Source organism: Rhinopithecus roxellana, chromosome 12 (assembly GCF_007565055.1).
Source record: "Rhinopithecus roxellana isolate Shanxi Qingling chromosome 12, ASM756505v1, whole genome shotgun sequence".
Classification (NCBI taxonomy): Eukaryota; Metazoa; Chordata; class Mammalia; order Primates; family Cercopithecidae; genus Rhinopithecus; species Rhinopithecus roxellana.
Window position 1 is genome coordinate 53,927,747 of NC_044560.1, and position 25,618 is coordinate 53,953,364.

At 52.1% G+C, this 25,618-nt stretch overlaps 1 protein-coding gene across 1 annotated transcript; it reads right to left on the reverse strand.

Annotated features, from left to right (window-relative positions):
- Positions 1–13,051: 13,051 nt before the first annotated feature.
- Positions 13,052–23,935, reverse strand: BSND (barttin CLCNK type accessory beta subunit). The gene is made up of 5 exons (XM_010372682.2): positions 23,828–23,935; positions 22,126–22,333; positions 16,735–16,829; positions 14,569–14,844; positions 13,052–13,630 (listed from the first exon to the last, which is right to left on the reverse strand). The coding sequence occupies exons 2-5, from the start codon at positions 22,300–22,302 to the stop codon at positions 13,216–13,218; spliced, it is 963 nt and encodes a 320-aa protein (XP_010370984.1). The 5' UTR covers positions 22,303–22,333; positions 23,828–23,935; the 3' UTR covers positions 13,052–13,215.
- Positions 23,936–25,618: the final 1,683 nt, after the last annotated feature.

Consider the following 25,618-nt stretch of genomic DNA (forward strand, 5'->3'; position numbering starts at 1 on the left):
GCTGAGGCAGGTGGATCACCTGAGGTCGGGAGTCCGAGACCAGCCTGACCCACATGGAGAAACCCCGTCTCTACTAAAAATACAAAATTAGCCGGGCATGGTGGCACATGCCTGTAATCCCAGGTACCCAGGAGGCTGAGGCAGGAGAATCACTTGAACCCGGGAGGCGGAGGTTGTGGTGAGCTGAGATCGTGCCGTTGCACTCCAGCCTGGGCAACAAGAACGAGACTCCATCTCAAAAAAAAAAAAACAAAATGCAAACAGAATAAAAGCTCTCTTGATCACCTTCCATGTTACTGGCATTGGAGTACAGCAGTGAACAATACAGACAAAGTCCCTTTCCTCATGCAGCCCTCATATTTGAGTGAAATAGGTAATAAATTAATGTTCAGCCTGTGACTTGGCGATAAGAGGGCTAGAGAACGATGAAAAGAGAAGGATAAAATGTGTCAGTAGGGACGGGGAATGGGCAAGCCAAACTTTTCAATAGGCTTGTCCAAGAGGGTCCAGCTCCTGCAGCTCTTCCTGCAGCGTACTCCACCTCTGCCTCCACCCTAGACCCCTCCACAGTGCTCTGTCCAAAGCCACCTCAGTCCTGCTAGTGTTTCTCCAAACATGGGCCGGGGACCACCTGCATCCGAATGGTGGAATGAGGCTGCGGCAACTCCTCCTACCCTCCCGCTTTGAAAGTTGCAGATTCCTCTGACTGGCCCAGAATCTCCAGGAACTGGGTCCAAGAATCTGCATTTCATAAACTCCTCAGGAGATAGTGAGGCAGCCCTAAGTGTGGGAACCACAGATTTACTCCCTGAAAATGTAGCACTGCCTCAAGCAGTCCAGACCGCCCAGCTCCACTCTACAGCCATGGCTCATGCTATTCCCTCCTCCTGGAATGCCCTTCCCAGCATTCTTTGCCTGATCATTCCCATGACACCCACCCCAAGGGTCTCCTCCTCCAGGCAGCACTCCCTGAACTTTCTGCCCTATGTCCCCTCTCTCCTCTTTGCCAAGGGAGTCCTCTACGTGACCATATCTTCCACTGGACCAGGAGCTCCTACAGCTGGGACCCCCGTTTAGTCCAATTCGCATTGGTCTGGAGAGAGTGGTTTTAGAGCCCAATTACCACTGAGGAGAATCCCTCTGGTGGGTGTGGTGGGGTCCAGCTTGGAGCTAGTACCCAGTGAGGGGCCGTATGATGGTGAGCACAGGCTGGAGGGGTGGTGACAGTGGCTATGGTGGGGAGGGAAGAAAGGGGGAGGGGGGCCTTGTGGAGGCAGAATTCTCCAGGCCTTGGCAGTAGATGGGACACGACCCAGGTGGGGATCCAGAGCATGAGTTCTAATCCCAGCTCTGCTACAAATTCATGGTGTGACCCTAGGCAACAACTGGCCCCTTTCCCAGCTTCAGTTCACTCATCAGCAGAACGGTGGCGATCACTCTACCCTCACTGAGGAGATGCAAAGTCAAACCAGATGGCACATCCGAAACTGCTTTAGAAAATCATGACAGGAGGCAAGCGTGGGGGAGGAGGAAGTGCAGGATCTGAGTGGTCAGATGGCAGCCTCACTCCTCCACACAAACACCCAACTGTGTCACCCACACTGGCTATTTGGATCCAAAGGACCCCAAGGGCATGCACCCAATTTGCATCAGTGCTCTGAGGTCAGGGTGAAAGGAAAGAATCCCCAGCAGCCTGGGCCCCAGGGCAAGTGGAGGTGGGGACCGGGAGGAATGTGCCTTCAGCTGCTTCAGGGGCCCCTAGCCCTCACCTCCAGGCCAAAATATTTCCATCACCTCCTGGTCAGTATGTTAATGGTGCAGAGAAGTCAGCCATCTGAGCCAGGGAGGCCGGTCAGAGCTCCAAAACCCAGCACAGCAACAACCACTGAGATCCCCACGAGGTCCCCAGGCCTGGAATCATTCCTGTGAGGCAGGCAGGCAGGACTTCCATCCCATGCTGGGGGTAGAAAACTGAGGCTGGGAAAAGCCCCATAGGGAATCAGGGCCAGGGTCTAGATCCACCACTGCAAGCAGGGAAGAGTGAAGTTGCTCCCCGGGGAAGAGGTAGGGAGGCATCGACTGGCACCCTGTTATTGAGATGAGAAACCCCAGGCTTGGGCAGATGACTTGAACTTCAGGATGCAGAAGGCAATGCTCAGAGCTGCCCAAAGAATGGGCAGGAACATGTCTGAAAGAGGTTACACTTCCTGACGGGTAGAGAGAGAGAGAGAGACAGAGAGAGAAAGCTAAAAATCAGACAGGATTTTTGCTTCCTGTGTTTTAGATCTCTGTTATAAGATGCATATATGTTTATAATTGTTATATCTTCCTGATGGATTAAACTTTTATCATTTAAAAAAAAAAAATAACCTTTCCTGGCCAGGTGCAGTGGCTCACGCCTGTAACCTCAGCACTTTGGGATGCCAAGGCAGGTAGACCAACCTGGCCAACATGGTGAAACCCATCTCTACTAAAAATACCAAAAAAAACTAGCCGGGTATGGTGGCGTGCACCCATAGTCCCAGCTACTTGGGAGTCTGAGGCAGGAGAATCTCCTGAACCCAGAAGGTAGAGATTGTGGTGAACTAAGATCGTGCCACTGCATTGCAGTCTGGGTGACAGAGCAAGACTCTTGCAAAACAAAATAGTTTCCCTGGTATATTTTCCCTTTCTTTCTCTGCTGACACTTTTTTTTCCTCTCCTCCAATTTTCCTCAAGGTCATTTTCATGCAGATGACCTGGGTTTGTTGTGGGAAGAGATGGTCACACTCAGCTTTCTGAAAATATGTATTTATAGCCAATACAGGTGCCACGGGACATCAGCACCACCTGCAGATCCCACAGCTGCCCCGGCTGCCTGAGGCTGCAGGACCAGCTTCCCCTTCCTCCTTGCCATAGCCCTGGTGCTGTTGAGAATCCGCCTGGCAGGCTGGCCAGCGGAGGCCTGGGGGCCTAATCCCAGGTGAGGACAGATTTGTCCTTGTGGGAACTGAGGGACATAACCTCTCCTTACAGAGCCTCAGGTTTCCATCCATTTCCCTGGGGCTCTGATGCCTGCCTGCCTCCCTCAGAAGGCTGGAGTGACACCTGCTTTGGAGGGGAGTCTCTGTAGGTCAAGTCCAGCCTCCCACTGGTGCTTGAATCCGTGCTCCAAGACGGCCACAGGTGGTCATCTAGCTTCCTTCAAATTCACTTATCTCGTGGATATGATAAGTGGGGGCTTAACATTTTGTTTATTTTTTAAAGTAGAATTAGGCCAGTCACGGTGACTCATGCCTGTAATCCCAGCACTTTGGGAGGCCGAGGTAGGCGGATCACCTGAGGCCAGGAGTTCGAGAGCAAACTGGCCAACGTGGCGAAACCCGGTCTCTACTAAAAAAACACACAAAAAATTAGCCGGGTGTGGTGGTGGATGCCTGTAATCCCAGCTACTCGGGAGGCTGAGGCAGAAGAATCACTTGAACCCAGGAGATGGAGGTTGCAGTGAGCTGAGATTGCCCCACTGCACTCCAGCCTGAGCAACAGAGCGAGACTCCCATCTCAAAAAAAAAAAAAAAAAAAAAAAAAAAAAAAAAAAAAAAAATTAGAGTTAGCGTGATTGCTTATTTTCTGAATGTAAAAAGTTCTTTTTCTGGTTATTATTTACATGCTGATTGGAAAAATTTCATAAAATAAAAAATATCAATAAGAATCCTACCACCCAGATATAATCACTTTAATTTTTTTTCTATTCATATTTGCATATACAGATATACATACATATATGGGATCATACTCTGTATCTATTGGGAGGGCATTAATCTGCAAGTATAATTATTTAACAATCAGAGACTCATTTTTCTTCCTAGCTAGAGGGTCTATGGTGGCTGGCCGTGGTCCACTGGTTCAACAATATTAGGTCCAGCATCTCTGTGAGTCTCTTGGAATTTTCCTCATGATTGAAAGACAGCTGCTGCAGCTCCAGCCACTACATCTATTTTCAATGCCAGCAAAGACAGTCACTTCTGCATTTTTATTATAAAAGCAAACACTTCAGAAAGTGACCCCCCACCAGATTTCTCTTTAGGTCTCACTGGCCAGAACTCGATCTCAGGACCACCTCCAGCAGCAGAGAAAAGGATTGCCATGATTGGCTTTGGACCAATCATAATCATTGAAAAGTGGGGACGTGGTCCTCACTCACAAACAAAATCAAGGAAGGAGGGAATTAACCATGTCGGCTACAGCATGCATGCTGCTTTATAATCTGCTCTCTTTCTCTTAATCATACGTTACAAAATCTGTCCACATCAAAAATATACACTCAGTCACTCATTTAACAACAATTTATTGAGAGGATACTGTGTTCCAGGAACTTAACTAAGCACTGAGGGCACAATAATGAATGTAATAGAGTCCCTGCCTTCACAAAGCTTAGCATCCAATGAAGGAGATAGAAATTCATCAAAGAAATTCACAAAGAAATGTAAAATTATCATGGCAATAAATGCCACAAAGGAGAGAGATCTGTGGTTCTGTGAGAGTGGTGACAGGGGATTTGATTCGATCAGGAGGGTCACCATTTTGAATGGCCATGTATCTGTCCCTTGCATAGCTGTGGCATGATGACTTAACCAATCTCCTATTGCTGAACATTGAGATTCTCTCCACATTTCATCTACCATGATCAACGTTATGATAAACAGCCTTCTATTAGTATAGTCTAGCACAGTTGTCTGATTTTTTCCTTAGGGTAAATTCTCAGGATAAAGCCAGGCACTGTGGCGTGTGCCTGTAATCCCAGCTACTCAGGAGGCTGAGGTCAGAGGATCACTTGATCCAAGAGTTTGAGACCAGCCTAAGCGACACGGCAAGACCTTGTCTCAAAACAACAACAACAACAAAAACTAGAATAAATGAGCAATTCCTACATGTGGAATTCTGAATCCAGGGGCAGCCCCCTGTGAAGGCACTCACACTCTGCCATGCGGCTCTCTCAGAAAAGCTGCCACCACTCCCATTCACACCAGCAGCATCAGAGAGAGCTCTGTTCCTCCACATTCTGCCAGCTCCACCTATTATTATCTTTATTATATCATCTTTACAAAGGGATGCCAGTGTTATGGGTGAAACATAGCTGCTTGTTTTAATTTGCATTCCCCTGAGGTTAACCATGTTTTCATTTGTTTCTTTTGTGAGATCACAGATCTTTCCAGTGGATGAATTCCCTTTCTTTTCCTTTCTCATTTCTAGTTCTCTCTCTCTCTCTCTTTCCATTAGGAACTGTAACCTCTTTCAGATATGTTCCTACCCATTCTTTGGGCAGCTCTGAGCACTGCAAAGCCCTCCTTCCATGGAAACTCTAGCCATGTGAGGCCCCTGTCCATCACTGGGGCCTCCCATGTGCTCCAGGGCAACATCCATAGCCCGCCCTGGTTCAGTCCCCAGCCACTCACTCACCCACATCCTCTCCAGCCACCCTCCTCTCCTATTCTAAGCTCAGTTCACATCTACCCCAGGTCAGTCCTGGAACGTGGTGGGGTGGATCGGGGCTGGAGCCTTCATCCAAGCTGTTCTCCCTCCCTGTTCTTCCCTAGTGAATCCTTCAGGACACAGCTTAGTGGGAGTTCCTCTCTGAGAAGCTCCTGCCGACTCCCCAGGTGGGGTCAGATCCCTGCCGTGCTTCCCTCTGCTCAGCACTGACCTGTCACTGTTCACTCTGCAGTTAGCCAGGGGGAGTAGAGGTTCCCACAAGACAGGCATGGGTCAGATGTGTGTCTCTGCCCCCAGTACCTAGCACAGGGAGTGGCACTAAACAGCTGCATAGTGTTTGTAATTAGAATAAATCAATAAATGAGCAAATGAATGAACACACGACTAGATACAATCTAGCCCTCCTTACCCCCAGGCTTGCTGATCAGACCCCCAAAGCCTGGTCTCGCCCACCTACCCACCACACCATGTCGGCTCTTCTCTGGGATGTGCAGGGACTATCTGCAGAATCACCAGTGGGGCCCATTTTCTGACCTGGGAACTTCCTGAGTCACTGAGGCCCTCATTTTCCCTTGTCCTGGGTCATCTGTGAACTGAGCACTGCCTTGGCCAGGGCTCTGGTGTCTTGATGGGAAGCAACAGCCTCTGCCACAGGTTTCCCTGCCCTGCTCTGCTGGGTTTGTGGTCGGCAATGAGGAATCCAGGACACCGGCTCTGCAAGCTTCAGTCCTGACCTGGCATCCACCCAGTGACATGAGTGGAAAAAACCTTTCACGGGGCAGGTTGAGAACGAAATCCCTGCCGCGGGGCACAAACCAGCCTTCTTGCCACCAATATATGCCCCCATTCCCTTTTGTATCTGTTAGCCAGTATATGACCTGAACACTTCTTTCATGTCACTCCTCTACTCAAGAACCATCAAGGAATCCCCCTTGCCTATCAGAACAAATCTGAGCTCCGTGGCAGGAATTCAAGAAGCCCCATGGCCAAGCTGCGGCCTCCCTCTCTGACCCTGTCCTCCACCACTCCAGCCAGGACAGTCTCCTTCTTCCTCCTTTCCTCCTCCAGGGCTTTGCCTATGCCATGCCCTCTGCCTGAGATAACCTCGCCCCTTCATTCCACTGTTTTAAATCCTGGCTTGCAACTCCCACCTCCTCTGGGTTGCCTGCCAGTTATCCAGTGCTTGATAACTCATTCAGGAAAAACAAACCACTAAGGCCTTCTGCACTTAAGACTCACCGGGCTTGCTTGTGCAAAATCCAGACCATCCCAGACTTCTCTGAGGATGGTTCTAGGACACTAGATTTTTTAAGTCTCCCAGGAGAGTCTGATGCCACCAGCCCAGCCGGGACCATTGACATGCACTTGGAAGCACTGATGATACAAAACTCGAATTATACATGTGCTTGGATGACACAGTGCTTGTAGGATTGGGCAACCCAGGTGCACATGGGAACCTGATGTCTAACCATTGTAACATCACCTCTGCAGGCAACACTAACAATGAGAAGTGACTTTACTGGGGGCTCGCCAGGTGCCAGGCCCATGCTACACTCAAAATGCATGATCTCATCCAATCTTCACAACATGCCTATTGGATCGATATCACTAACCTCAATTTATTAATTAGGAAATTGAGGGCCAGAGAGGCTAAGTCTCCTGGCCAAAGTCACAGAGTTGGCCAGTAGGGAAGCCTAGTCTCAAACTCAGCATGGTTTACTCCAAAGCCGGTGCTCCTCAGCCCTGGGCTAGTAGTCCATGGCCCTGGGCCATGAGCCTTCAGAGTGGGCACCGGTTCAGTTCAATTCTGTTCCACCAGCACTACTGTTCCTTGCTTTTGCTAAGTCCTGGGGATAGAAATATGAGTGGGAAGAGGCCCCTGTCCTTGAATGACCTCCCAGTCCAGGTGGAGAGACTGGCACTCACACAGCTAGTCGTTCAGAAGTGCTGGGGACAGAGCGGGCACACAGTTTGGGAGGGATTCGGAGGAGAGGGTGCAGTGGAGATGGATTCCACCCTGGGAAGGGAGAGCAGGGCTAATTCAGGCTCCAGGAAGCAGGTAGCATTTGAGGGATGACAGAGAAGGGCACCTGGGTGGAGGGAACAGCATGAGCCAAGGCAGGGTGGCTGGAAAGGTGAGGGTGCCAGGGCTGCTGCACGGGAGCACCTGGCAGATGATTCAGCTGGATGGGGCAGTTGGAGCCAGATCATGAAGGGCCTCAAATGCCAGCCTGAGGAATCTGACTTTTATTTTGTGGGCAATAGGGAGTCATGGAAGACGTGGAGGGGTGTGTCTCCCTCCTCACTAGCACAGAGAAAGGCACAGGGAGATGTTCAGTGGAACCTTGCTGCCTGACTTATTGATACTGATTTTTCTCCTGTCCCACTAGGGTCAGAATGGCCTGGGGCTACTGGATGATTCCTAGCAGGAATAGAAGGCCCTGCAGCTCTACCTCCTCTCCTCCATTTAGCTCTTCTCTGCAAGGATGGGCAAATTATTCAGCTTCTCTGAGCCTCAGATCCTCACCTATAAAATGGGGACAGCTGGGCGCAGTGGCTCACGCCTATAATCCCAGCACTTTGGGAGGCCGAGGCGGGTGGATCATCTAAGGTTAGGAGTATGAGACCAGCCTGGCCAATGTGGTGAAACCTCATCTCTACTAAAAATACAAAATTACCTGGGTGTGGTAGCGGGCACCTGTAATCCTAGCTACTTGGGAGACTGAGACAGGAGAATCGCTTGAGCCCGGGAGGCGAAGGTTGCAGTGGGCTGAGATCGCGCCACTGCACTCTAGCCTGGGCAACAAGAGCGAAACTCCGTCTCAAAATAAATAAGTAAATAAAAATAAAATGGGGACAATACACCAACCTTGCAAGCTGCCAGGATGGAATGAAGTCAGTGTGCACAGCACAGCAGGTGCAGCCTTATGACATGGGGACCGGGTGGCATCGTGGAAAGAACACAGGCTCAGAGGACCTATGTTTGAATCCCAGTTTCCCCCCGGTAATGCCCATCTCTTAGGGCAGATGGAAAGATTAAAATCAACGAAATGATTTATGGGAAGCTCCTGACACTCAGCAGATGTCTGGAACCCTGTTTGACACCTGCCTGACAGCACAAGAAATCCTGCTCCTCCTCCAAGCTTCCGGGGTGCTGTCCCCTCACTCAACATGCTGCTCCCCTCCTGCCCCACAGGAGGCATTTTAGTCCCTGCACTTTCTGTTGGCTCACCTGCCTCTCAGCACTAGGCACACAGACTTTCTTTACCCCTTGCAAGAAACTTTTACATGAATCTTTCTCCTGGTGAATGCACTCACCTATTGTTTTATTTATAGGCAGGACAGTGGCTCCTTGCTGCGTAGATGAGAGAAGAGACCCAGAAAGGGAAGACGACCACCACCGTCTAAGCACCTACAACATGCCTGAGGCATTATACTCATTATACCCAGTTCTTCTCCACAAAAGCCCAAGAGGGAGGTATTATCCTCCCCACTGTAGAAATGTGGACACTGAGGCTCAGAGTCCACATTTATACAGTGGGGAGGATAATACCTCCCTCTTGGGCTGTGACTTGTCCAAGGCCACACAGCAAGGAACTGGCTGAGGTTGAAGGCAAAACCAGGTCTTTCTGATTCTAGAGTCTAGGATTTAGAACAAACATTTGCAATGTGGGGTCGACAGATCGGTCCCCCAGGGCTGTTTCACGGACCACATAGGGTAATAGGTGTGGCGGGGCCTGGCATGGTGCCTGGCACACAGGGACTGGGAGCAGAAGTGGAACCTTGCCCATCCCCACCCAATCTTCCAGAGAATAGAGGAGCCCAGGTGGGCTGTGATGTGCCCAAGGTCACGGCGAGCAGTCAGCAGAGCCCAGGTTCCCTGCCCCCAGACCCCCTGCCTTCCCTTGCCCTCCCTTTCCAGTTAAAGGAAGGGGCCAATCCCTCCAGGGTCTTTCCCTCCCCAGACAGTGGAAATTCCCAGAGTCCCTCTGACCTGATAGGAGAGTGACCAAGAGCAGGAATTTTCACCCTGGCACACGTACCCAGAGTCTGGGGCTGAATGCTAGAACCCCAGGCTTTGCCACTCCAAAAGGCCCCTCCTGGTCCTTTCAGAGCCTCCCCCATCCTTCTCTCCAGGACCTTCACCAGCACCTTGCTCCTCTCCTGGTGGAGAAGGGGTCCCCCAGAGGCTCTGGTGCTCTTAAAGGGGATTGCGAGTTGGCAAGGCCAGGGCCGTGAAGCACAGTGTTTTATGATTTTATTTTATCCTAGAGAAGGTTGAAGACGATGCCCCATCATAGAAAGAGCCCTGCCTCCTGACAGCAGCCAGTCCAGAGCAAAGGCCCAATCCTTAAACCCTCGCCAAGCCACCAAGCACTGGCCCAAATCCAGGAACAAGTCCTTTCTAATGCCTCTTTCAGAGACTCCCTCTGGCTCGCCGTGGCGTTCATTCCCTCTTCCTGCAAGGAGAAGCCCAGCTTGTTAACCACAGGTGTGCTCCAGGTGGTCTCTGGCTGCAGCACACTGACAAGATAGGTCCCATCAAATACCCGCATCACCTCCAAGATTCCAAGATATGCGCACTTCATCTGTCATTTGCACGTGAGAAAGCTGAGGGCTACAGAGGCAACCAGACTTGTCAAAGGTCACAGAGTAGGTAAGGTAACACATTGTATCATCCAAACGAGATATCTTTGAGAGCAAAAGGGAGCCTCCTCCCTTTTGAGCAGAGACAGTCGGTGTCAACCATGACCTTCCCCGGGCAGATCAGATGTGTGGTCTCCCCATGATGCAGCAAGAGCCAGGGAGACCAAGCCTGAGTCTCACCATCTCACTCCACTACCCCAAGCCCCCTTCTGATGCTAACTCCAGGACAGGGTTAGCATCCCCCTGCTGGCAGGCCCAGCAACCAGAGGCTCTTGTTTAAGTCTAAAGCCCCTGCGGTTGTGGTTCAGGGGTGTGGGGATCACCCCTGAGATTTAGCACCACACATAACTCCCCACGGTCATGGCACGGCAGTGAGGGCTTACTTCCCGAAGAGGGCCTGTGGTGCTCGCCAGGCGTGAGGCCTCACGTATCCTGCCCCGAGGGAATGGGTGGTTTTAAAGAAAAGAATTTGCAGGTGAATGAAGATGACCCCTTTAAGTGTTGAAAGTGGTGTTATTTTAGCCCTTGGTGCTGGCGCTCTTTCTGATGTGGGTTGTAGGCTGCCCTGCCTTAGGCAACAGAGCACAGGAGCGTGCTACCCCTCACCTCATCCGAAGACTCAGCTGTGAGCAGGAGGTCCTGTCCCGTGTCATGCCAGCAGAGAGGGTCCTGTCCCGTGTCATGCCAGCAGAGAGGGTCCTGTCCCGTGTCATGCCAGCAGAGAGGGTCCTGTCCCGTGTCATGCCAGCAGAGAGGGTCCTGTCCCGTGTCATGCCAGCAGAGAGGGTCCTGTCCCGTGTCATGCCAGCAGAGAGGGTCCTGTCCCGTGTCATGCCAGCAGAGAGGGTCCTGTCCCGTGTCATGCCAGCAGAGAGGGTCCTGTCCCGTGTCATGCCAGCAGAGAGGGTCCTGTCCCGTGTCATGCCAGCAGAGAGGGTCCTGTCCCGTGTCATGCCAGCAGAGAGGGTCCTGTCCCGTGTCATGCCAGCAGAGAGGGTCCTGCCCCGTGTCATGCCAGCAGAGAGGGTCCTGTCCCATGTCATGCCAGCAGAGAGGGTGTGCCCTGTGGCATCCTTCACTGCAGAGGCAAAAATGGCCCAGAAAGAAAAGGGAGTGTGTTCCCTGGTCCATGACCTTGTGACCCAGCACACAGGGGCATCTCCTTCCCTAGGCCAGGACCCCCAGCCTCAACCCAGAGGCAGAGCCCAAGTGAAGGTCTCTGACTCCCAGGTGGCCCAGGGTGCAGGTTCTGAGGGCGTGGTCCTGGTTTGAGGTAGTGTTACTGCCATTTTCTGTGCAACTGCCAGGATCCTAGGCTGGGGCACAGGCAGGCTTTGCAGAGATCAGCGTAACAATAGCATCACCCTGAGATGATTGAATAGGGTACAGTGGTGTCTTCAGGGGCTGCAGAGACAGCTTGAGCTATTTACCGCCATGCTCAACTGCCCCAAACAGCTGGGAGCCTGTCACTCTGATGCCTCTGCTGTGTCCATTTTTTACTTCTCTGTTCCCACCTCAGCTTCTGCTCTGTGCTCTGTCTCTAACAGAGAAATCAAGCTCACTAGATTGTGAGCCCTCTGAAGGCAAGGACAGTGTCAGTAGTTCATGTCTCTTTACCCCTAGAGATCACAGCTCAATATCTGGCATACAGTAGATGCTCACTAAATGCCATTTGATTCCAGTTGTTCTGTTTTGAGGCAGGGTCTCACTGTCACCCAGGAGTGCAGTCATGCGCTCTTGGCTCACTACAACCTCCATCTCCTGTGCTTAAGCAATCCTCCAGCTCAGCCTCCCAAGTAGCTGAGACTACAGGAGCACACCACCACGCCCAGCTAATTTTTGTATTTTTAGTAGAGATAGGGTTTCCCTATGTTGCCCAGGCTGGTCTCCAACTCCTGGCCTCAAGTGATCCATCCACCTCAGCCTCCCAAAGTGCTCAGATTACAGGCATGAGCCACTGCACCTGGCCAGCCAACTGTTTCAAACTGAAGTGGGCCAGGAAGCTGAATTTCACCTACAATTCCAAGTCAAAGCAAATGTATTCCACAGGCAGGGGTGGGGGTGCTGTTCCTCTGGGGGTTTTTTGCCTGCTTTGTGAATTCATACAGGCTATCTAAAAGTTTGAATGCCAGAGAGTAAGAGGGCTGTGAGTCTAAAAGTTGGGAACGTGGGGGAGAGTGATTTTATCTACAACAGGTTCCTGGGTCCTGGTGAGTTCTGTACACCCTCAATGACCACTGATTCTGGGCCAGGCCAAAGGCCCATCTGGGCACAGGAGATCCCAAGGTGAGTAAAGTCAAGATGTTGCCCTTGAAAGGGAGGCAGGCAGCCATGTCATATTGATAAATGTACAGGTCCCAAAGGCAGTGCAGAGAAGCAAGTCTGCCTGGTTCCAGGAGGCAGTGACATCAGGAAAACCTTTCCAAGGGGGGTCATCTGCGCAGGAGTTTGAAGGATGAGCATGAATTTGCTAAGCTGAAAAGGGAGCCAAGGGCTTCCTGGTGGAGAACAGCTTAGGCAAGAGTGTGAGCCTCAAGATGGGCAGGGGGGCCAGGCTTGGAATCGGAGGAGCAGAGAGAATGAGGTCAGCAGGGGTCAGTCATGGAAGGTTTTGGGTCCTGGCAAAGGAGCAGTAGGAGCTGCAGGAGGAATGTGACCCAGGAGGAGACAAGGCTCCCTCTGCGTAAAGACGGATCACGCCACTGACCAGGTGGACTACAAGACACGATAGGAATGGGAACCCTGAGAGGCCTTCACAAAGGATCAGGGGCTCAGGGGGAGCACCAAGGAAGGACCCTGTCAGAGGCCAGCTTTGGGGGGAGGTGGAAAATGTTTTTGAGGGCTTCAGCTGCTGCAAACCTCAACAAATCATATTTTGCCTTCAAAGGTTGGTGGAAGACAACTAACTATTGGAAAAACAATGGTCCATTGATAGTCACCATCCCCTCCCTGTGCATTTCTTTACCATTCTCAAAATGCCACCATCTCATTGAACCTCCATATCATCCCATTTTGCAGATAGGGAAACTGAGGCCCTGTGATGTCACACAGGGGTTAGCAGCAGTTCTAGACTAGAAGCTACAGAGCACAACCACTTCAGCCCTGGGTGTCAGGCTCAAAACCCAGTTCCTTGTCCGGGAGGGGGTCCCCGGGGCCGTCTGGCAGCCCATAGTACAGGTCTTCCTCTTCCTTCTCAGGTTCTCCCCCACCTGTGTCTGAAGCCTCCTTCTCCTCCACCTTTGTCCTTGGGTACCACTGCCAGTTGTTGGGCAGGGCTGTTTCCCACTGCTGCCCCTCTTGGGGCTCATCCTCCAATGTTGGGGCATCGATCAGGGCAAAGTCTTGGAAGCGGTCCAGCAGGTACCTGCAGCCCCGAGGTTTCTGTCGTGGGAAACGAGCTTCCTCCCCGTCATGTTGAGATGCGTTGGGGCTGCTGCCTTCACTGGAGCCCATGTCCAGGTCATCTTGGAAGGAAGCCAAGGGGGCAGAGCCCTGGGGACAGGCTGGAGGGCTGCAGGGGCAAAGACCACAAGGGCAAGGGTATCTCTGAGTCAGAATGCCTGGGTCCACATTCCAGCCACGAGCTACAAAACCTAGGGTAGGTTAATCCACCTTCCCGGGCCTCAGTTTCCTCCCAATAACAGAATTCACTCCTGTAGTTCTTTGTCAGGTTTACAGCAGATAATATGTGCAAGGCACTTTGCACGGTGCCTGGCACATAGAAAGTGCTCAAGAAATAGGGCTATTATTATGTTATTGTCTGAACCAGGTCACTCATCTACTTCTCCAATGATTCAGGGCTCTCTGTTGTCATAGACCCAGTTACACTGGGGTGTCCCCCTGTGTCTTTGCCTCCCCCATTGGACTCAGAGCTCCTCAGGGGTAGATTCCAATGAAGTTGGTGCTCAGTCATGTGGATGGAATGAATAAATACACAGATGAACAAGGAGCTCAGTTCACAAACAGACAGGGATGGGAGTGGAGTGGGCAGTGCCTTGCCCAAGGTAACAGAGCAGTTCAGCGGCAGACCCAAATGTGAACTCGGGTCCTCTGACTCCTGGCCCCCTGCTACTCACGACAAGCAAACAGACACAAGCATTCAGAGACGGCAAGGGCCTACTGTATGCCAGGCACTTAAATGCACTGTCCCAACCCTCAACATTCCTGGGTAGTAGGAATAATCATTCCTGTGTGGGGAAACTGAGGCTAGGGAAAGTAAGGAACCTACCACAGCTACACAGCACAGGAGCTGGGATTTGAACCGAGGCCTGACTCCCAAGTCCATACTCATTTGTCTGCCACACCTTCCACATCTCAGGGTGTCCCACACCCTCCACTGCCCTCTCCTTCCTCCCAGTGTCCCCACCCACCCCTCGGTGGTCCCCTACTCCTCTCCTTTTTAACCCTTGAACTGGGCAGAAGGCCCGCTCCTGCCCTCTGAGCACTCACCCAGGCCAGTTCTGAGTTAGCTGTCTTTCCCCTTCACTCTCGTCTGAGCCCCTGGGGATGACCACGGCGACCTCCACCCAGGCCTGAACGTCGTCAGGGCCACCTTCTCCTCCATCACTGGTTCCCAGCTTCGGTTGCCCCGTGTCAGGGGCCAGCAAGGGGCGGGGGTCCTCACTGTAGCTCATGACTTTCATCTGGATGTGGCTGAAGTCAGGCAGGCTCTGGTCATAGGCGGCTTCCTCCCACAGCCTTACATAGGACGGCTGGGGACTGGGGCTGGAGTGGGAGAGAGAATAGGCAGGCGGCAAGGAGTCACTCAGCAAACATCAGTGTTCTCCCTGGCCCTGTTTGCTTTGGGTATGTGGTCTTCCCTCATCTCACAAGAAGCCTTTGGGGGATGTTATTGCGCCTGTTTCACGGATGAGGAGGCTGAGACCCAGCCAGGTGAGTAAATTAAGTGACAAAGCTCTGGCCTGACCCCAAGTCTGACTCTCTATCCAGTGTTCTTTTCATCTGATGCCTCCAAAGTTAACCACAGGATGCAACTGCAAAATGAAAACCAGTTAACACTGAGTTTGCTAGGTCCCAGATGGTGGGTAAAGGCTGAATGCTTATCAACCCATGATTCCAAACATTATTCTCAACAATGCCTTGAGGCAGAAATTCTCATTCTAGGTTTACAGATGAGGACACACCCAGCAATGGCAGTCTACAGCAATGCGGCGCTCTTTCCCGCCAGGCTCTGTTAGTTGGCTCATCTAGCCCTTACCATAATTACAAGAGATACTATGAGGAAACCAAGGCACAGAGTCTCTCATTGTACCCAGGCGACACGGACCCTAGGTGATGGCACTGGAGCTCCAGACATCATGTTCTCTATGACTGTGCTACAGTCCCTCTGGAAAGTGAGGTTCAGAGACTAGGCCCCTTGCCTAGGGTCATGCAGCCGGGAAGTGACTGGGAATAGCTCAGAACTCAGGGTGGCCAGAGCCCCTGCTGTATCACAGGAGCCCACCCCAAGTAACCGGCCCTGCGACGGAGCTTGGGCTGGCCTCCATACCCACGGGGTCTATCCTCTTCATTCCCACTGAGACCATTATTCACCTTGTGTGCCAGGGGCAGAAAATGCCATCATCAACCCCTTCCCCAAGCAAAGCAGAGATCACCCCTGACCCAGCCAACAGACCCTGGGCTTGAAGCCCGGCCTCCTGAGCACAGAGTCACACCCCACGGGGCTGCTGGTCCCACTGCCTCTCCAGGGCTGGAGCATTCTTGGCTATGCCTTGGGAGCCAGGGCTCAAAACCTTCAGGGAGGGAAGCAGTTTGTGGCCAGATCAGGCCTGAATTCAGGCCCCACCTCCACCACTGCTGAGTGCAGGCCCAGCTTCCATCACTGTTGCGAGCAGTCCCCGCTTCCATCACTAACTCTCCATGAGGTTTGGGGCTTGTGACTACACTTCTCTGAGCCTCAATCTTCCCATCTGTATAAAGGGCCTAACACTCCCACCTCACAGGGTTTCTATGAGGACTGATGGAGATGATGGGTGCACAGTGCCTAACTCAGTTTCTGGCACACAGAAGGCACTAATGATGACAAACACTCATACTCATAGAAGACCTAGTGTGTGTCAGGTTCTGTTCTTAGCACTCTACATATATCATCTCACTTAACCCTCCCTAAAGCCCTAGGAGATAGGTACTATTAGTATCCCCATTTTACAGACGAGGCAAAGAGAGGTCAGTAGCTTGCCAGAAGTCATGCAGCGAGTAGGCAGCAGAGCCCTGAGGCTGTGCCTTGGCCATCACCATGCCTCTTGTTTGTCACTAGTAGAAGCAGTTACTCCTGTGACTCTATTTCACTGTTTCTCACAGTACATTTATTTCACTATATGATTTGCTTCATGGAGATCTTGAATTCACCATAATGCTCCGTCTTGTCCCTGACAAGACAAAGTCCCTGGGCCTCAGTCTCCTCATCTGTACAATGGGAAAAATAATGCCTGACTCACAGAATTGAGAGTTGAAAACAGTCCATAATTTCTAGTAATACATTCTCCGTAAGTGAGAAGGCAAACAGCCTTCCTGCCCTCTCTCTCAGTCTCCTCAGTCAGGGGAGACTGGCCTATGGGGCTTACTGCTCCCCTCCCCAGAGGGCCTGGCACCTACCTCTTCATCTCGGCAGCAAGCCCATTCTCCAGCAGGCCCATGGCCTTTGGGGAGAGGATGCCTTGGAAGTCAGAGTCAGCAGGGACGAAGGTGATCTGCAAGCAAAGGAGAGACAGCCTCTGTAAGGTTGGCCAGGGTGGGAGGCTACTGTCCCGTCAGGGAATCGGCAAACCTCTCCATGCACTCTGGGAGATGGGCTGCAACACGGAGGCCTCCCTGCTTGACAGGAGAGGGGCCTACTTGGGGCACAACACCAGTGGGAGGATGGACCTGTGTGCTCCTCCTCCCTCCCTGGTTCTTCATTCATTCAACAAACATTTATTGAGTACATGTTGTGTGCAGGCACTGTCACAGGCACTAGGAGTGGCAGAGAGTGAAAGAGAACCCTGTCATTGAGGAGCTCACATCTTGTCATTTCCCAGGGGTCTTTGTCCAGTGCCCAGCACACGCCTGGCACACAGTAGGTGCTTCATCCATATTTGGTGAATGAGTGGAAAGCAAGTCATTGTCATGTGTTTTTTGCCACATGGGCTGCAGTGGGTGACAGAGAAGTTATGCCTGCCAGCCCCTGTCTCTGAACTTTCAGGAATCAAGAGGTCTCTGCAAGTCCAGCCCTAGATTGGCACTGTGTGGTTCAGTGGGAGGCAGATCATGCAGGAGGCAGTGGGTGAGGGAGAGGAGCTGTGCCTGTGGGCTCTGGGAGAGGAGTTGAGGATCCCTCCTCTGCCAGGTCCTCACTGTGGGCCCTAGGCAGGTCATCTCTCTTCCCAGTCTCTCTGTGCTCCTCTGTATAATGGGCTACCCTCAAAGAGATACTTGCACAGCCATGTTCAGAGCAGCACTATTCACAAGAGCCAAGAGGTAGATGCAACCTAAGTATCCACCGATTAATGAATAGATAAACAAAATATAGTCAATCCATACAATGAAATACTATTCAGCCTTAAGGATGGAACTTCTGACACGTTACAACATCACTGAACCTCGAGACATTATGCTGAGCAGAAAGACAAATACTGTATGATTCTACTTTCTTGAGGCACCTGGAATAGTCAAATCCATAGAGCCAGAAAGAAGAATGATGGTTGCCAGGGGCTAGAGAGTGGGGTAATGGGGAATTGTTATTTAATGGGTATAGAGTTTTAGCTTTACAAGATGAAAAGCATTCTGGAAATAGGTTGGACGACAATGTGAATGTACGTAGCTGTACTGTACACTTAAACATGTTTAAGACACTAAGTTTTATGTTACACGTATTTTATCAGAAGTTTTTAAAATGGGGCTAGTTATGCTGACCTCCTGAGGTTGCTGTGAAAATTTCATGAGATCATATGTAGGGAATCCCTCAGCATGGTCCCCAGCACATAGTAACTAAGCAGTAAATCATAACTTGATGCTATTGATGATTCAGTTGTCTGATTTCTCTGAGTCTTGCTCTCCTCAGTTGAAAATTTTTCCGACAAATATTTGTTGAGACCCCACTGTATTATACCAGATTCATAAATAGCACTTCCCTATTCCCCTTCCCATAGATCGAAGTGAGTAGAAGACACTTGTCTGCACTAGGAAAGCTCCATTCTGATGGGGAGAAGGGAATGACGGATGGAGGGGGCCTTTGTACTCCTATGAGGAGTGCGCTTCCTCTAGATGTCTAGAAATAAAACAGAGAGCCTGGGCAATGAAGCAAGACCCTGTCTCTAAAAAAATAAATTAAATAACAAACTTAGCCAGGTGTGGTGGTGTGCGCCCGTCATCCCAGCTACTTGTCATCATCACCACTATCACCATTACCATTCTCAGCATCAACATTTTGACCATCACCATCCTCACCATCACTATCATTATCATCATCATCATCGTCACCATTCTCACCATCACCATCCTCACCAACACCATCTCATAATCACCATCTTTCCCATAATCATTCTTACCAGCACCATCACTAACATCATCATCATCATTATCACCATCACCATTCTCACCCTCACCATCCCCACCACACTCTCATTATCACCATCATATCATCATCACCACCCCTAGGAAAAGCTTAGAGAAGGAGAGGATGGAGCATCTTAAAATACAAGTTTTTTAATGAGGAGAGACAGGCAGAGTTGAAGCTGGGGAGGGGATATCAGACCATGGAGACCATCAGAACACCAAACTAAGAAGCTTAGCCTTTCTCCAGGAGCAATGGGGAGTCCTGAAGGACTCGCAGCAGGAGAGTACACTGTCAGGTTTGTGTATAGACAGAAAACTGAGCAATCTCTGGAGGAAGGGAGGCTACCAGTCAGGAACCTGGTCCTGGGCTACAGCACAGCAGGCAGGAGTGAGGAAGGGTGAATGCGTGGGCAGAGGCCCTGCTCTCTCTGCCACTCCTTTCCCTGCTCACAGCCCTTCCCCCGCATCTTCACTAATGGGTTCAGCACCTCCAACTGCCCTGATTTGCCCTGATCCCCTCTCCTCTCTCATGCCTGAGGCCTAGCTGACCACCAAATCTGACCAGGTCTACTTTAGAAATTCAATAAGATAACCTGGGTGGAAGTGCTGGTGCCATGCCTAGCCACAGCGGGTATTCTAAGTGTAGTGAACTGTAAATGTCACCTTAGTTCCTACAGCTTTGGGTTTAAATTCTCCATTATTCCAGACGACTGTCAGCTCTCACCAAGACCAGAAAAGAAGCCTCTGCACTGGTATGGCTGCCCCCAGGCCTTCCTTCTTCTGGATGTCTTTCTCAAACTGCAAAGCTGGTCACGTCCCATTAACTAAAGGACAAGCTCCAAATTCCTTGGCATGGCATCCCAGGCCCTGAAGAGCTGAGCCCCACTCCCTCCCCACTTTTTCCTTCCTCCCCTCTGCCTCCTATAGCCACAATGGCTCACTTGTCTTATTCTTTCACCACATTGCTTTGATCATGCTGCTCTTCTGCCTGGAATGTCTTTCCCCATCTTCTCTGCCTGGTGAACTCTTATCGCATCTACAAAGCCCAGCTCACCTTCCCTGTGAAGCCTATTTCCTCCCCATCAGGAGGCAAATAGTCTCTCCCACTAGACCTCTAGCCCCTAAAAGACATGGACAGCTTAATGCATGTTGGTATTGGCTACCCCTCACCCCTGTATCCTAATTAGCTAATTCTATTCCCTTGTACTTATATCTCCCCATTTATCCAAACTTTCCATGGGTCTGGCACAGAGAGCCAGTGGGAGGAGGCTGAGGGGAGGACAGACAAGAGCACTGCAGGCAGTGTTGACCCAGGCACCAATGAGACCACACAGGATCCAGGGAGCTTTGCCTCTAGAGTGTCTCCCTGGTTTATAAGGTGCTTTCCTCCCTTCCCTTATTGGAGTCAATTTGTGCTGGTTCTACCAGCCTGCATCTCTGAAACACACACTCACACACACCTGCACTCCTGCAGAGGCCTGCCCAGTGCAACAAATACCAATCCTCAATCCTGAGAACAATGCCTTTACATATGTTCCATGTCAGGAGTGATGCCAGGTCTCCCCCAACACACACACACACACACACACATACACACACAGGATCCCACTGTTCTCCCAATTGGCCATACAAGGCTCAGAGCTAGTGGGGAGGGACTCCTTCTGCCAAGGTCACAGAAGTGGGACATGAAGGAGCAGGGATTTGAATCTGGGCCTGGAGGTCACCACAACATGTGCCATTTCCAGCCCACCACGCTGCCTCCACAGCACGTGAACCCATGAATCTATCAACAGTTACTCATTAATACCAGCAATATTCCCTCCTCCCCTCCTCTCCCCTCTACTGTCACTCCCATCAGCCTGCCCACCGCCCCAGAGCCAGCTCTGTTTAAGAGGGGGACAGGAAGGATGCTCCCTCCACACCCCTGCCTTTCCTCTGCTGTCCCCCAGGGTCCAGCCTCCTCACTGGGAGGATTATGATGGCAGTGGTGACATGGGTGGCTTTGGGCCCAAGGACTTCTCCCAGTGACCTCTGCTCAGGGAATTGCACAGACAGAGGCAAGTTGACTGTAAACTGCCTGCTAAATGACTACAAACCAGCCCAGACCGCTCCAGCTCTGAACAGAACGACAGCCCAGGGCTGGCCCGTGGAGGGGGCAGGGCTGGGGAGAGCCTGCCCAGGTCCCTGGGGAGCCATCCCCCTCCTTCCCTGAAACCCTGAGCACAGCCACCCAGGTGGGAGGAGAGGAGGTGTAGGGGTTGCTGAGGGTTGCCTGGACCTGGATCCCTAACTATTAGGTCCAGCAGGGCCCCCAGATATACCCCCTTCCCGACCCCCTCCTCCTAACTCACACAGTGTACAAATGAGGAAACTGAGGCGCAGAAAGGAAAGGGGCTTGAGCAAAGTCTCCCAGGCTGTTAGAGACAGAGCCCCAGTTAGAGTCCGTATTTCCCATCTTTTCTCCCTGGGTCTGTACCTGACCAGCTGTGTGACCTTGGAAGTCACTCAGCCTCTCTAGGCATTGAAGATCCACAACTCCTGGCATTTCCATTCCACAGAGCTGTTGGGCGGATCAATATCGGTCACAGTGGTAGCCCTTCATCTGTATATAACACCTTACAGTTTACAAAATATTCCTATATCTCACCTCTTCTCTGATCTTTATAATGACCCCGTGAAGCTCTGTGCAAAAGAGGGGCGGGGGTCCCAATTTCAGATGAAAATGAGGCTCAGAAAGACAAAGGTCATAGAGAGTTTGGAACAGGACTTGAACTAGAACCTAGGACTCCCAAACCAGTGCTCTTCCCATCACTAAATTACACATAAGGCTGGGAATGCATGAAGACTCTAAAGGATACTGCCCAGTGCATGGCACCAAGGTTAGACCTGACCTGCCCTGGAGCTCTCAGCCGCTCTGGGACCCAGAGGTAGAAGACCCAAGGTGAAGGGTGACGTGTAAGTCACATGCATCTGAGCTCCAAACCTTGCTCGTTAGCTGTGCAGCCTCTCCTTCTGGACCTCAGAAGGGCTCAGAAGGTGGAACTACAGAAGGCACCAAAAGGCTTAGGATGAGGGCTGAACTGCACCCTGAATGCAGGAGTGCCTGGCAGGGGGTCAGCACTCATTAGCTTTTGTTTCAAGCACGTGAATGGTGTGCTGTGTTTACTGTGTCTACACCATAGCTTCTGGTTCAGGGCTCCAAATCCAGGGACATTCTGACCAACCCTTAGGCTAAGGGAGGGAGGGAGGGAGGGAAAGAGGGAGGGAGGGAGGGAGGGATGGATGGATGGATGGATGGATGGGATGGATGCTCAGGAGAGCAGAGAGAAGAATGAGTCAAAATGAGAAGAATGAAAAGACAAAGGTTAGGGGGTGAAGCATGGCATAGAGGCACAGTGTTCAGCCCTCCTGGCCCCAGCTGACCTGGCCCCACCCAGCCCCACTACCACCTACCTTGGGGTAGCACTGGCACATGCTCCAGATGATGCCCCCAATCACCATGATGCTGCCCATGGCATAAAAGGTGCCGTAGACCTGGGGCCGATCATGGCTCATGAGGAATGTACCGAGGGCCAGCAGGAAAAGCCCCAGCACAATGAAGCCGATCCGGAAGGTCTTCTCATCAGCCATGCTGCCTGGCCAGGCCCTGGCCTGCACACCCCTGGAGGAGGAGGAGGCTGAAGTTCAGCCTAAACACCCAGACAGGCTCACACAGGGAGAGAAGACACTGAAACCGCTGCAACTCGAGGCTTCAAGGGAGAGCAAGATCCCTTTCGATCCAGCTCCAGTCCTTGGGCCCACCAGTTCAACAGGGCTGGAGGCGGCTCGCTTCAACAGACCCACATACCAACCCAGCCACCTTTACTCCTCGCCCTCTCACCTTCCCTCTGGGCCTGGCTAGCCTGGAGTGTGTGTGTTTGAATCTGAGTGAGGGAGCACGCAGGGGAGGGAGAGTGGGAAGTTATGGGGGCTGGGCCCCAGCCAAGGCTTTTACATCACCTCATTTGCCTACTGTGGGGCTGAGCTGGGTGGACAGGCAGCCTCATACCTTCCAGCTCTGGGAAACAGGATATAGTTCTGCAGCCGAGAGCCGTTAGAATGCTGTTGGAAGATTCCTGGATCCCACAGGCTGGCATTTCAGAATCCTGAAGAATTCTACACTCTTCAAGGACATGTGCCTATCCAGGGTTCAGGAATAATGGCCCATATTTACTGGCTGGTGACTCTGTGCATAGCACCATTCTAAACATGTTACAGCTATTAACTCATTGAAGGGAACCCCATGAGGCAGCTACTACTATCCCCACTTTACAGAGGACCCTGGGACACAGAGAAGTAACTTGCCCAAGGTCACACAGCCAGAGATGGCAGAGCTAATGGGATGTGAACCCAGAGGCCGTGGGCCTAGCCACAGCGTGATACTGCTTAACTGCAGCTTGAGGGTGAAGAGTGCAGCTCTGGTGGCAAGGCAGGCTGCCTGGGTTTGGATTCTGGCTCCTCTGCTGTGGGGCAGTGTGGTCATGATCAGGTTACCTGCCTTACCTCGGTTTCCTCCTCTGTAAAATGGGAATACTAATGGTACCTCCCAGGATTGGTGCTGTCTCCAGGCCTGGCCTCCTTGGGTTCCTCCATCCCCTTCACATTCACACGCTATGCACCACCCAGCTCTGCTTTCAATGAGCTGCTCCCCACCCACCCCCAAACTCACAACAGGCTCTGGGAATTAGTGCCCCTCCAGGGTGTGAGTGACAGATAGCCACTTCCTCCATTTCCTTGCAGCCTGATCTAGGAAGATGCCTTCCTAAGAACAATACTAATGAGGCGTTTTAGTCCTGGGGACAGGCTGATGGAAGAAATCAGATTCCTTTACAGGATTACAGGAAAATGAGGAGAGGACCATCGGTCTCTTCAAGAGGACGTTCACTTGGCGTTTACATGGGGTTAAGTCGCCGATGCAGGATAAAAGGCTTTGGCTGGGCTTCCTGACTTGCTGGGCTTGGGGATTTCCTGTTGGCGGTCATCACCTTCTCCCCTCCCAGCAGCAGGGCTGCCCTTGTTCCCTAACCCCACACCTGTGCTCACAGCTGCCCCTCTAACAGGTCGTCCCTCCCACAGCCCCTTTTTCCAACAGGGGTTTCTCCTTCCCCACACCCACCATCGCCAGCACTCAGAGTCCAGGTGCACTTGACAGTTGGCAGAGGAGGTCCTGGAGGGAGCTCGGGGGCCCTGGCTGAGCGATGGCTGAGGGGCAGGAAAGGGCTGAGTTATCAGGTCATGTCCAGGTCTGGTTCTCAGGGTGAGCTCAGGCAGGTGACTCTGCTCCGGGCTTGAGTTTTGTCAACTGCAGATCGGGATAGATATTAGGCCACCTCCCAGATTTTGTACAGGGAAGGGACATAAGGCGGCTGGGAAAAGGCAAGTGCTTTGTAATCTGTGACTATTAACAAAGCAGGATCCTCCAGGGAAACATTATTATCATCATCTACTACAGGCTCAGAGAAGGGATGCCCCTCCTTGGAAAGGAGACGGAGGCCCAGAGGGACCTCGGGCCCCTGGCCCTGGAGCCCAGGCGCGCGGCGGGAACGGTCTCCGCAGCCGCGGTCCCGCAGGGCCTCGTGCGCCGCCCGGCGCTGGGCAAGGCCCTTACCCCGGCGGCGGCAGCTGGGCTCGGACCTGGAGATGAGCAGTCGCGGCGGGGAGGGGAGTCATCGCCCCCGTTTCACAGGCGAAGAAACCGAGCCCGCGGAGTGGCAGGGGCTGGCTAAGGTCTCCCTCAGCTGAGTCGGCGGCTGGGCGATGACGCGACCTTCCCTCCCAGCCCCATGTAGATGGATCTGGTCTTCAGCCATTCTTCAGAGGCCTCGCGGTCACCCGGGCACTCTCCTCCTCTCGCGCCTTTTCTTTCTCTACACTGCCCAGCCTTCTTTGCCCCTGTTCTCTGAGTCGCTTCTCCTCTTAAAAAAAAAAAAAAGATAACAACGAGTAAGAAATTCAGTAACAAGTAGGAAGCAAGTAGTCACTCAGGAAAATGGGTCTCACCTAAGCTCTTCCAGAGTCAGGCTAGGGATTAAGTAAGGACATGTGTGTAGGGTACGCTGGAAATGTTCGGGTGCAGCAGCTCACCCTCCTTTCCTGCAGTGCCGTCCCCCGCTCCGCGCCCCGCCTTACTTCACCTCCCCCGGGCGACTTGGAGGACGGGGGAGCAGAGCAGGCGGAGTCTTTCGTTGTCCAGCAGAGGGCGCGCTAACCCTTGCTTTCGGGATCCTTCTTGCGAGCAGGCTCTCAAGGGAGACACTCCGAGGCAGGGAGGGAAAGAGAACGCCCATTTGACAGATAGACGCCGAGGCTCATGCAGGCAAGGCAAGCAACCCAACGTGGCAGAACGTGGGAACAGACAGTAGAGCTAAGGAGTCCACCCAGGTCCCCAGGCAGTCTCTGGTTGAGTCCCTACTGTGTGGGGGACACTGAAGGGTTAGGAACTCGCAAACACAGGGCTTAAGGGATGGATGGCGCTCAGTCCTAACTTCTGGGGCACCTTCTGGGGCACAATATGGTAATGGCTCTGTGATGCGTGCGAGGTTCCGAATGTGCACAAAGCAGAAAGAGGAACAGATGGGAATGAGGGGTGAAGGGACAGATTCACAGAAGGGACCCTTGAGAAGGCAGATGGAGTTCTGATGCGGCAGGAGAAGCCGTCCAGGCACAGAGGCCAGCATGTGCAAAGGCACTGAGGCACTTACCCACCAACACATGGCTGGCGAGAAAGCTCTAAGTGCTGTGCACAGGCTGCCTGCATTGTGTCTTCCTCCCCAGATCTGCCCCTCCCACAACCTCATCTTTCCAGTTAGTGATCCATGCCACCTACCCCACCTCCTCCCTCACACCCACATCCTGTGGGCTCTACCTCCAACATGTAAAAATCCAATCACTTCTCACCCCCCACGAC

Coding starts and splice junctions, on each gene's coding strand:
- BSND (XM_010372682.2), bottom strand. CDS start 22,302: ATGGCTGATGAGAAGACCTTCCGGATCGGCTTCATTGTGCTGGGGCTT. Junction 16,830..22,125: donor TGTGCCAGTGCTACCCCAAG/GTAGGTGGTAGT, acceptor CTTTGCTTGCAG/ATCACCTTCGTCCCTGCTGA. Junction 13,631..14,568: donor CTAACTCAGAACTGGCCTGG/GTGAGTGCTCAG, acceptor TTGCCCCTGCAG/CCCTCCAGCCTGTCCCCAGG.